The sequence below is a fragment of the Erpetoichthys calabaricus genome, chromosome 7 (genome assembly GCF_900747795.2).
Source record: "Erpetoichthys calabaricus chromosome 7, fErpCal1.3, whole genome shotgun sequence".
In the NCBI taxonomy this organism is placed as follows: domain Eukaryota; kingdom Metazoa; phylum Chordata; class Cladistia; order Polypteriformes; family Polypteridae; genus Erpetoichthys; species Erpetoichthys calabaricus.
Genome location: NC_041400.2, coordinates 27,766,303 through 27,778,875, shown reverse-complemented (window position 1 = coordinate 27,778,875; position 12,573 = coordinate 27,766,303). Strand labels below are relative to the sequence as shown.

Sequence of the window (12,573 nt, the reverse complement as noted above, 5' to 3'; positions counted from 1 at the left end):
AAATACATTTATTTATATTTATGTAACTGTATATATTATAGAATTAATGCTAACTATTAGTAAAATATAATGTGCAAAAATTGCTGCTTTGCACCTTCTTTCACTATATATATATATCTATATATATAATTCACTAAGCTGGGAGAGAAGTAGCCACCCATGGAAAGCACGCCGGAAGGGGCGTGGATTCACTAAACCGCCGACAAGTAAGACGCCAATGGCGCACGCAGGAAGGAGCCACGCCCACCAACTCTTAGACCATTGGATACGACGAAAAAAATCACAGAGCCACGCCCACCAACTCGGACGCGATGCCTCGGAAAACATGCCGTCATTTCTGTTTGTCTGTGCCACAGTCCACTTGCAGCTCTGAGCCATGTTGACTTTTCATTAGTCAACCTCAGTGGAACCTTGGTTCACACAGAGGCAGCGCCAAAGAGAGACAGAGGCACACACAGGCAGCGCGAGAGAGAGAGCCGCGCACACACAGGCAGCGCCAGAGAGACAGAGGCACACACAGAGGCAGCGCCAGAGAGACAGAGCCGCACACACACACAGAGGCAGCGCCAGAGAGAGACAGAGGCACACACAGGCAGCGCGAGAGAGAGCACTCTAACGTACCGGCTTTCTCTCTCTCTCCTCACTTGCTCACACACTGCACAGGGGAGAAATGCCCGCAGCACGAGTCTACCCGGAAACCGTTTCAGCCACACTTCCACGCCCCTCGCTACACTGTGAGTGCGATGATTATTTATTTAAAAATGGGCTTTTGAAGGGGAGCTGTGGACCCGCTATACCACAGGATCACCTGTGACATTGCCTTCACATTGTTTTCCTTTTATTTATGATCCTGTTGAGCAGATCAGACACCCAGGCAAACAACACTGAATAATCAATAGCTGCAACCACTTTGCCCGCCCCAACTCCTCACCTGAGTCGGTTTTGTCTGTGTTCAGCAGTGTTTCCCAAACTCGGTCCTGGTGAACCCCTGTGGATGCAGGGCTTTGTTCCAACCAGATTCCTAATCATTAATGCCGGTGAAACTCATCCGGGATAAGTCGGTTTTTCAAACGCAGACGTGTAGCACATTAGTCTAGCAGACTAGCTGGATGTAAAAATGTCATTGACGAAACTGTTGCTCTCAAACTTCGCAACATGGCTGTTGGCTTTGTTTGCCAACATTGGGATAATGTCGGCGACGTTGTCACAAACTGCAACAACTCACCACACAAGGACGCCCTGTCTCTCGAGGCATTCACACTGCCGGAAGACAACCATGGGATACGCAGAAAAAAGCCATGTCAGTCAACGCAGATCAGACACCCAGGCAAACAACACTGAATAATCAATAGCTGCAACTACTTTGCCCGCCCCCAGTCCTCACCTGAGTCGGTTTCGTCTCTGTTCAGCAGTGTTTGCCAAACTCGGTCCTGGTGAACCCCTGTGGCTGCAGGGTTTTGTTCCAACCAGATTCCTAATCATTAATGCCGGTGAAACTCTTCCGGGATAAGTCGGTTTTTCAAACGCAGCCGTGTAGCAGATTAGTCTAGCAGGATGTAATAATCCGAGATGAATGCGCGCCCTCGCGCTGAGTGAAAAGCCAATATATATTGAGTCTACAAAACATGATCAGCAAGTCTTTGATAGGCTGCAACAAAATGATGAAAGAACGGGTGCATTTTTTTCACACAAGCTGGGTGGGTGGGTGTTAGTTAATTAGTTACTCGAAGGATTTCAAGATTTAATATACACAAGCGGTAACACTGTAAAAGCGGCCCAAACCAGAAAAGACGGCTGGCAAAAAGTGGCTGACAAATTAAACGCGTGTGCATTGTACTTACTGAAAGCAGTGTTACGGATTTTGCAAATGTTCATTTTTTTCCCTCTGCTTAAAAAACATTAAAAAAGCAGCGTGATTATGCGGCGTATACTACGCCGCGAGTTGGTATGCAGCTTGTAAAACAGTTTGTCGCGGATAATTTGCCTTTTACTTTAAGACGAAGACAATTTCCTGTTAGACTTGCCTTTGCGATGACAATTAATAAGGCACAGGGCCAAACTTTCAAAAACATGGCTAGCGGCTCATACGCTCGCACTGACTATGTCCCTGCCCTTTGTACGCCCCCCCTCGGTACTACCATGGTCGGATGACTTGGTGGATTATATATAGAAAAGCAGCCAAAACCGCAAACAACAATGAAAAGTCTACATGACTCACACGTGCATATGGACTGTGCAAAGTGGAAAATGACTCAGGTGACGAGTTGGGGGTGGGCACATGAAATGTTACTTTTCTTGGTGATTTATTACATTTCTGATTTTTCAAATGTTAATTTTCTCCCTGTGCTTAAAAATCATTAAAAAAGCGGCCATACGCCGCAAATTCGGCAACTGCAATGTATTGTATTTGGGTGTATTATTTATTTGTCTGTATTAATAGTATTTATCTGGTTGAGCAATGTTATGATAATACTAATGAACAGCAATGCTGAAAGTTGTTGACCCATAACGAAAGTCAGAACTTTTTTTTTTTAAGTACATAAATGAACCCGTAAAAAGCGAGTAAATCTAGATAACTTAATAGTACATTTATTGACTGACTGACTTGTGATGGTAGTTAGTGAGCATAGTTTGATAAAACATTAAAAGAGAATACAAGGAAAAACACAAAATGGAGTAACATTAGTCTGTGTGATTAAGTGTTTTAAATGAATATCTGAATATTTCTTGTGTGTGTGTTTATTTTTTTAACTATTATTTCACTAACCTTTTGCTCTTAACTGGCGACAATAACTCACACCCACAACCTGTTGCTTCTTTGAAAGTCACATGACTTTACCGTCAAGTTATTCAACCTCTTCTGATGATGAATCTGCTTGGTACATATTAATTTCCGGTGAGGACTAAATATAATTATTTTGATTTCTACTTAAATGACTGAAATTAGTATATTATACACCCCACAAGATTCAATAAATTAAACATGATCAAGTTATGTTCAGAAGTGGAACATAAACAATACATGTAATATAAAGTAAATACATTTTTGTAAATGTTAACAACCTGCCATTTCCCCTTTTTTCAGTGTAGATGGGCTACACATACAGTAGAACCTCGGTAATTTCCCCCATAGGATTGTATGTAAATACAATAAATCCGTTCCAGACCGTATGAACTGTATGTAAATATATTTTTTTTTAAGTTTTTAAGCACAAATATAGTTAATTATACCATAGAATGCACAGCATAATAGTAAACTAAATGTAAAAACATTGAATAACACTGAGAAAACCTTGAACAACAGAGAAAACTTAACACTGCAAGAGTTTGCGCTATAGCGCTACGAACTGCTTGCTAAAAACACTTTTTTTAATGAGTTTTAAGCACAGGGAAAAAATTAACATTTGAAAAATCCGTAATTTAATAAACCACCAAGAAAAGTAACATTGCAACAATGCACGCTACGAACCGATCGTTGTAAACAGAAGTGAAAATAAAATCAAGCCCGGTGCATTCTTTAACTGCCTTCTTATGCGTCCAGCCCCCTCTCTCTCACGTGTGTGTGTCTCTCATGCCTGTGTGTGTCTCTTTCTTGCGCGTCTCTGTTTGTGTCTCACCCTCTCGCTCTCTCTCTCTCTCTCTCTCTCTCTGGTTCGCTCGCTCTCTGCACAGGGAGAGACTGAACACGTGCGGAAATCATTGGCGCGCACAAATCGAAAGGGAAACTGGCTTGTTCGTATACCAAGTGTGTGGTCGTAAACAGATGCAAAAGTTTGGCGAACTTTTTGGTCGTAAACCGATTTGTACGTGTTCCGAGACGTTCATGAACCGAGGTTCCACTGTACATACCAGACTATTTTTAAATGAAATCACTAGTGTCTTTTTATGAATGTTAAAGAGGAAATATGTTTATTTTATTTTTCAAAGTGACACTGCAAATTTTAAAAAGCTGCAGGTTTTATTGTTTTGTCAGCGTGTAGGCTTTGATGTAGAAGAGGCATGGGATGCAAATCCCGTCACGTGACACCTAATTTCTGCATAAATGTATTATTTTTACTGTTGCAAATTTGCAATACAGTTTTTCCGAACATTTCAAGTATTGACAAATCATTTTTCTATTAAAGTCAGGAATACATGGTGCAATTTTGAAACAATTTTCAGCCTAACTTGCAGATGCTGATTGATTTTCTGAGTTCAAATCTGAGTCAAAATTTCAGCTTCATCAACCATTGTTTTATGTGCAGTAGGAGAGGGGTTGTGATGCCTGATTGCATCTTACGGTCCAGCTAACGTGCGATTGGTAGAATTTCTGTCATGTCAGAAATTTCATTCACCAGTCTTGTAGTGTGAGTAGTCTTACAAGCTGATCTTCTGATGTTGCCATGAAATTTCCAGAAATTCATTGTTCAGAAACCACAGTGCATTATTAATTTGGTGCTGCCATTGTCATGCTTTTTCTCACCTGTTTGATTTCAAAAAGCTAACTTATCAGATGGCAGCACATATAAAACTACATAGTCAATGACAAAAGTACCTTAGGAAACTTTTGCTAGAAGAACCCGAAAACAAACACGCACACAATGGTAAATTAATAGATTACATACCTCCAGTCCTCTCTGTAGAATAGACAGTATTCATTGCCTGCACCTCAACAACAGCTTGTCCAGTTACACCTTTTTCTTTTCATTGTGGTTTCAAGGCACAGTAGTGCAGGAGTGAGCAATGCATCTTTTTTCTTTTGAGAAGCTTATGAACAAAATGCTTTTTTAATTGGGTTAATCTTTATTACAGAATGTCAATGGGTTTTGTCAGAGCTATGTACATGTATAGCCTGGGCAACCATGTAGTGGCATGTCATTTAGACCAAACTTGCTCAAATAGTTTGAGCACATATATGGCTGGAAATGCTGTTGTGCAGTGTTAGTAATCCCTTAACCACAATTTGTAAAAATCGCAGTGTATGGCCAACACAAAACACAACGGATAAAAAAGTGTTATAAATATTTGTAAAATATTATAGACAATTAAAATTTTCATCACCTATGTTGACAAACATTTAATTTATCGCATATAATATTTTGGATTGAAACCTGTCTATTATGTCATAGTGTTTAGAACAATATTTTGTCATTTTTTAAAGAACACCAATTTTTCATCATATTTAGGTATCTATATTGAACTCTCTACAGATACTTATTTCACTTGTGTTCACAGAGAATTCAAAGCGTATATATTTCTTCTTTTATTCTGCCTCACAATTTCTGCCAAACTTACAATGTATTGGGCTTCTACACTTCTTTTTACTAAAGGATGATTGTTTTATTAGGTTTACGTTTTTTCAAATTTACCATAGCTAAAACCTCAAAATCTAATTTAGATAGATTGGTAGATAATATTTAAATGAGTTCTTATTTTAGAGGTGCCTGCAGTCAAAATATATGAGTTGTCCTTAGAACAGATCCCAATAGCCATTGCACATATTTCAAACACATTGGCATTGAAAGAACATGGAAATCCTGCGCAATATGTTTATTTATGTCCATGGTGGAGAGTAAAGCTGAAGCTGTTCTACAATATCAGAAACATGCTTATATTGTTTGAGTAGTTAACAGTACAGTGCTATGTAACTCATCATGTTTGTATTCTTTGTTAAACAGGTAGAGTGATAAATATGTGTCCAAACATACTTCAACTAAATAACATTTTTGTGGTGGTTTTATTATTGATTCCTTTATTTATTGATTTCTGAGAAGAAAATAATTGAGGATTTCATATAATAGGTTTGTTAACTATCACTGTTTTTCCTTAAGTGCTTTGTATGTACCAGTATTGATGGTTGTTGTTGTCACATGTCTGCATGCTATCTATGGTTTTGGTACAGATAGGTGTTATAGGGAGCTGAAGACTAAATGTTTCTTGACCAAAGAAATTAGGATGTTGCTTCTGTAGAGAAAACATACTACCTTTCTCATTCTTGGCTTTGTATGGGTGAGCTCTTTGTGAGTAATAAGAAAACTAACTTTAAATGTTTTTCCCAAAGGCAAAAATGCAATTAGCTACAATTGCAAAGGATCTTGCACACCATCTGGACGTCTAATTGAATATCCTAAATTCAACATTCACAACAAAAAGATGCAGCTTTATTCCCCACAGTGGTAAAAATACTTAGTAAAATTAACAAACAGAAATTTAATGCCTTATTTTTGTTCATTTTCTATGTCCCTTTAGATATCATGGTGGATAATACTACTGTCTCAAAAATCTAGGGACCTTCGATTCTCGCCACATTGACTGTCAGCATGGAGTTTGCAAATTCTTCCATTTGCATATTTTTCATGACTAATCTGGTGTTCTCTAATACAGCAAACAGGTGCATAAAGGATTTATGGGCAAATCTACATTTGCCTGGTATAATTTAGGTGTATGTGTTAGTAAATAAAAGTGAGTTTGCAATACTGCTTAGATAGGCTGTTGCTGTAGTTATTCTGCAATGGTTTCAAAAATGGTTGAATATCATATGATTGTATGTCAATATTAATGTTTGTTTAGATATATATATTTATTTTGAGAAGCATTGTCTTGGTGTACTGTTTAACCTGTTTTTCTGTATTTTTTTTTTAAGATGAGAATGAATGTTACACAAAACCTGGAGTTTGCGAAAATGGTCGCTGCCTGAATACACATGGCAGCTATGCATGTGACTGCAATGAGGGCTTTAAATTAGCAGCAACTGGCACAAATTGCATTGGTAAATACTATGTTATGCTGTTTGTGTATATGAATGTGTGTGTATTTGTACATATAATAAACATTATTATGTTTCTGCAACAGCAACACTTTTATTCTTAATAAATGTCAGGGTCTTTTTTCTGCTATAAGCTTTACAATATACTGAATTAAAACCAAGAGTGTAAATGGCATAGCAAGCAGTCCAGATTTGGATTGTGCAGGCTACATTGCTATTGTTATTTTATACTTAGTTGAATAGTAACGCTGTTGTCTTTGTGCATCAACAGACCACAGACAAGGGTTTTGCTTCACTGAAGTATTGCAGACCATGTGCCAGATGTCTTTCAGCAGTCGAAATTTGTCTATAAAATCTGAATGTTGCTGCAGTGGTGGGAAAGGCTGGGGAAACCAATGTGAACTCTGCCCACTGCTTGGAACAGGGCATTATAAGAAGCTATGTCCTCATGGTCCTGGATACAACATAGGTGGTAAAGGTGAGAACATGTTTTTAATGTTACTCTCTATATCATATATTTTTTAAGTGTATCAAATGAACTAATGAAGTATTATATCATTGCTGTATTATTCATTTCTTTTTTTTTTAAATATATTTCATTAATTTTTATTGTAATCATTCCATACAAATAGATCAATTTATAACCAAACAAATTAAAGATAAATCAAACCCCACCCCTGAGAAGGAGAGCTTAGCTAAAGGAGAATTGCTTAGGGCTTTTTAATAAGACAACATTAAGCAAAGGAAAGGGAGAAATAAATATATATGTAAATTAAGCCTGTTAGGTGAGAGCATACTTTCTTTCTCTTTAATTCGTGATTCAGGCCTTTAACATTCCAGCTCACAAAGTTAACTGTCCCATCATGGAGACATTGACTCTGAGTTTTTAATGTCATTTTATAGTCTTAACTGGTAATGAGGCAGTTTCAATCTTAGTTTAAAATTTCCCCATGAGTTATTGCATTTTAGCCTATTGTTGCATTGACATTTATAGTTATAGGGATTAGAAGAATAGATTACATATAGCCTGCTCTCCTTCTCTCCCCCCTTTATCCCCCCATCCCCCCATTTTGCCTCCCCACATGAGGCTTGATCCCACTTCATGATGTCCTGGTCCTCTGACATACGAAGAGACAGAGCACGTCCAAAACAAAACAAACCCCACCCCGCAGCGGCCTTAGAGAATTAAAACAAAGAGATATCTATTGCAGCTAAATTCTTAATACTATCTGCCGAAAATATAATCATTAACAATCTAAGCTTCAGTCTACTTTAAGGTAATAAAAAAAAAGGTATAATGTAATAGTATAAATAGCAATGAACCAAGTGTATGATGTTAAACAGTCTATCCATCCATCCATTTTCCAACCCGCTGAATCCAAACACAGGGTCACGGGGGTCTGCTGGAGCCAATCCCAGCCAACACAGGGCACAAGGCAGGAACCAATCCCAGGCAGGGTGCCAACCCACCACAGGACACACACAAACACACCCACACACCAAGCACACACTACGGCCAATTTAGAATCGCCAATCCACCTAACCTGCATGTCTTTGGACTGTGGGAGGAAACCCACGCAGACACGGGGAGAACAGCAGCACTACCACTGCGCCACCGTGCCGCCCATCTAAACAGTCTACTTTAAGGTAATAAAAAAAACGAATCCTACTTTAATTACTTCCACACTCACGTCTATAACTGTGATTAAGACGTAAACATATAATGCCCAGATAAAGAAAATGATGTATAATTATAATACCAGTCTCTTTAAATATGGATCCAGAGAGCAGATGACAGGTCCTTCCCATGCCTTGATAGAATACGGCTCCTTATTAACTTTCAAAAGAGTGTCGGAAACAGCTTCTTTAATTCCTTTTTGGCTTCTTCTTTGCTTGAAAAAATATAATATTGATCTTGAACTTCCACTTTCAGTTTGGTGGGATACAAGAGACTGTATTTGATATTGGCTTCCCGTAGCAACTTTTTATCGGACAGTTCGCTTCGGATTTCATGCTCTGCGAGTGGAAGTGCAGCTCCTGTTACGGCAGGTGCTGCAGGCTCGCGATGAGTAGATGAAAGCACATCCCACAGGGCCTTTTCTAGTCTCGAGTGAACCTCAGAAATCGGCGATCCAGCGCGACATGTATCACCTGTATCACTTGCACCTTCGCTCCCGTTTTCACTCTCGACTGGAGACGAAACAATGGAGCGGGGTCCCAGGAGATCTGCGCCTTCGTCTGCCTGTTCCAAGTCAGTTTCTGAGAGGCCATACCTTGCACTCGGGCCAGATGTCTGTCCAGACTTTGAAGCAGCTTTAAGTTTCTTTTCCAGTTCTTTCTGACTTTTCTTCTTGTTACTCATGCTTGTATATTGTAGTGGAAGTTCCTTGGTCGGGTTAAATACAGGATACCTCTAAACAATGTGAAATACGTGGGAAATTAAAGCCGCTGCAAGCGGAGCTCTGCTTCAGACGTCCATCTCCTATAACGATCGAGACCAACTCCTCTGTATTATTAATTTCACTGAATGTGTTTTCTGACACTGTGTACTAAGTGAAGTTGTCTGTGTATCTAGTGTCACAAATCAGAGGATTAACAAATGCAGCATTTACTTGGACACAAATACACTTTTAAAGGCCATTTACATAATTAACAATTAATTAAACATTCCTTTGCCTGTATCAATGATGAAGTTGCTGCTCTTACTAATCTCTGGATTAAGTCCAGCAGAAATTATAGAAATCTAGCAGGATTCTTTCAATTTAATGGTTATTCACACACTCGAGAACACAAGTAGAAATTTAAGGCTAAAGCCACGAGGCACTTCTTTGCACAAAGTGTTGTGAAAATCTAGAACAAAGTACCAAGACATTTAGTTGAAGTAGAAACCTTAACAGTCTTTAAGAAATATCTGCATAAGGTATTGTGACATCTTAGCTTTTAGCTAATCCAACAAACTTGATGGACTGAATGGTTTTTCTCATTTTTAAAATTTCTTAAAAGATCCTTCATCAATCTTATCATTTCATTAAGAAAAGGTTTACAAAGATTCAAAAACCAGTGTTTTCAGTTAATAAACCGTTCAGGTAAATATTCACATTAACATGTATATGAATTTTCACAGCAATCAATGTGAACAATACACAAATTCATTAATCAAGGCATTTATTGTTTTTATTTTCCCTATGAATTAGGTATATTAAATTAATTATTAATGTTCTACAAAACTGTTCCTTATATATTGTTTTCCCTATCTCACTGTGACATTTATTTATCATTTTGTTCCTTAGATATAAATGAGTGTGAAGTTATGAGCAATCTGTGCAAAAATGGACAATGCATCAATACCATTGGCTCCTTTAGGTGCCTTTGCCAGCTGGGCTATGTCATGGATTTGACTGGGACTACTTGTGTGGGTGAGGAATGTGCAAATGTCACACATCTGTATTTATGGACTTTCAAGGCTCTACACTATTATGGTATTAACAAAAATGCAGTAACTGTTAACTAATTTGATTACATATATTTCATTTGCTCCTAATCTGTTGCTTTATTTTAATCACTGTAGAAATCTCAGTCCAATGAACTAAAACTTGGTGAAAAGTGATATTCTTTCAAATCAGTTATTATACTATTTCAGGGAATCTAAGAAGCTATGATTGTTTAAAAATAGTATTACTTCAGATGATGATACTATTTAGCATTGTGTCATCATGTTGGACTGTCTCCTTTGTCCTCTGTTATAGTAAATCTCACACATTTCTAAATACCAAAACCATTTATTTTTTGATGAAGATTCAAGTTGGGTTGCATTACCCAATCTGGACACAAAATCTATATATAAAGATGGAATGTTCTAAATTCTGTAATATGATATCTTCTGCAGGTTTTTTTCACCACAGTTTCAACAATGCATCTTTGTTTTGGGTAAACTGGATTGTTGCTGTAATGCACATCATATTTTAAAGTTTTACTTCTGTCCTGCATTTATCCACTATTGCATAAATCATTGCTGAATGTAACCAGCTGTAATTATTGGACTGTGTGTAAGCAGTATGTGCAAAGTAGTATACCAGTGCGTTTCAAGGTACTCTTCTCAAATATGCACAAAAGGACAGCTCAGATTAATGTTAGATAGCATGTCCTTCAGATTGAATATAGTTTTTTAAAGAGGAAACTTATAGATATTGGGAAAACATACAGACTCCACAAATAAAGCATTCAGCTAGTAACTGAGCAAGGGTCTAGGCAAAAGGGATCAAAAATCTCTTTGCTTGCATCACTATTTATTTCTTGACATGAAATGATAGAAGAGAAAGACTTTCCTTCTAGTCCCTGTTCCTCTTTTGTACCCATAGTCATTTACCTCTCAATTTTCATTGACTAAAACCATTAACACCTACATTACAGTAAACAGGCAGTTTAATAATTTCTGTTGTTTGAAAGCATCACTCTCTACAATCACATATGTGTGCCCACATGAATGAAAACATAATTCTTCCCATGGGTCAAGGGTGTAAACCTTGGTTTTCTTAACAGTAGGCAACCTCTCAACATGCACAGGCCATTACAGCTTGCTTCTCTTCATTTCTAACAGCAGTGGCTCTACATGGATGTTCTCAGAGATAATTAAATTCGTCATTCTGTCCATGGGAGAGAATCTATGATATGTTCATGGAGTTGTCCCCTAATGGTCATTTTTTCCAGTAAGCTTCTGGTTACTGTGTGACACATGTTCTACAGTTGGTGTGTTGTTAGGGAGTTGATAAGTATTAAATATTTTCTTATGCTGTAATCTATTTGGGCACTCCTCTGTTATCTGATACAAATTGAAACATAGTCTTATTATATTTTTAACAATTGTTCAAAGCTTGTCTGATAAATACATACATATATACCTGTACCTTCTTAAACCTGCTTGCGGAAAGCGAGGGGGCAGAGCCCATCTTGGCAGCACAGGGCACAAAACAGGAAACATCTTGAACAGGGCAGCAGATTATCTCAGGGCACATAAACACACACACACACCCTCAATCACACTGGGGCATATTTAGATTAGCTAATCCACTTAGTCCCCTGTCCTTGAGAATATGAGTGAAAACTGTCATGTTGTCATAGTACTGTAATATTTTGCCACAGTGCACAGAGAACGATCAGTTATTGTAAGCTTCCTTTGCTAATAATGTGAATCAGGTAATCATCTTTGCCTTCCACTCTATTTTTCAACACCTATGTGTATGGTTAATGTATTGAAGCTAAGATGACCAGACTGTTCATTTCCGATATACACTGTAGTCCTGTAAGTAGTATCTGTAGTCTTATTGCCATTTTAATAAAGTAATTAACTAAGCCTGTTGCATTAAATTAAGTATTCTACATAAATGTTGTTAGTATCATTTAATCTTTTGTGATTTTAGATATGAACGAATGTCTTCAGTCTCCAAAGCCATGTAGTTTTATCTGTAAGAATATAGAGGGCAACTACCTTTGTTCATGCCCTCATGGATATATTTTGCAGGATGATGGGAAAACTTGCAGAGGTACAGTGTATGCTCTTTTACTGCTCAAATGTAGTTCATGAATCATTATGTAAGAAAACCAGTAAGTTTAGGAAGGCACCTAACTAGAATTTAAAAGAAGGTTGGAAAGAGAAACGCACCAGTATGTGCTGGGTGTGACATTTAGAATTTCACAGGTAACAAAAGAAACCTGAGTGAAATGGGAAAATGTAATGGCTTGCTTTGTCTCTGCTATGGAAGATGATAAACAGAATGTAATCAGCCTTAAAAGTAGTACCATAGAAGTGAGAGAGAATTGAAAATGGGACA

The 12,573-nt window shown here is 37.8% G+C and overlaps 1 protein-coding gene across 1 annotated transcript in view; it reads left to right on the top strand.

Moving 5' to 3' along the window:
* The window catches only part of fbn2a (fibrillin 2a), a 133,065-nt gene that overhangs the window by 106,532 nt on the left and 13,960 nt on the right, over window positions 1–12,573 (top strand). Inside the window, exons 56-59 of the mRNA XM_051929952.1 lie at window positions 6,623–6,748; window positions 7,017–7,223; window positions 10,036–10,161; window positions 12,163–12,285. Of these exons, the coding sequence (XP_051785912.1) occupies window positions 6,623–6,748; window positions 7,017–7,223; window positions 10,036–10,161; window positions 12,163–12,285 (582 nt within the window). The remainder of the gene's footprint in view (window positions 1–6,622; window positions 6,749–7,016; window positions 7,224–10,035; window positions 10,162–12,162; window positions 12,286–12,573) is intronic.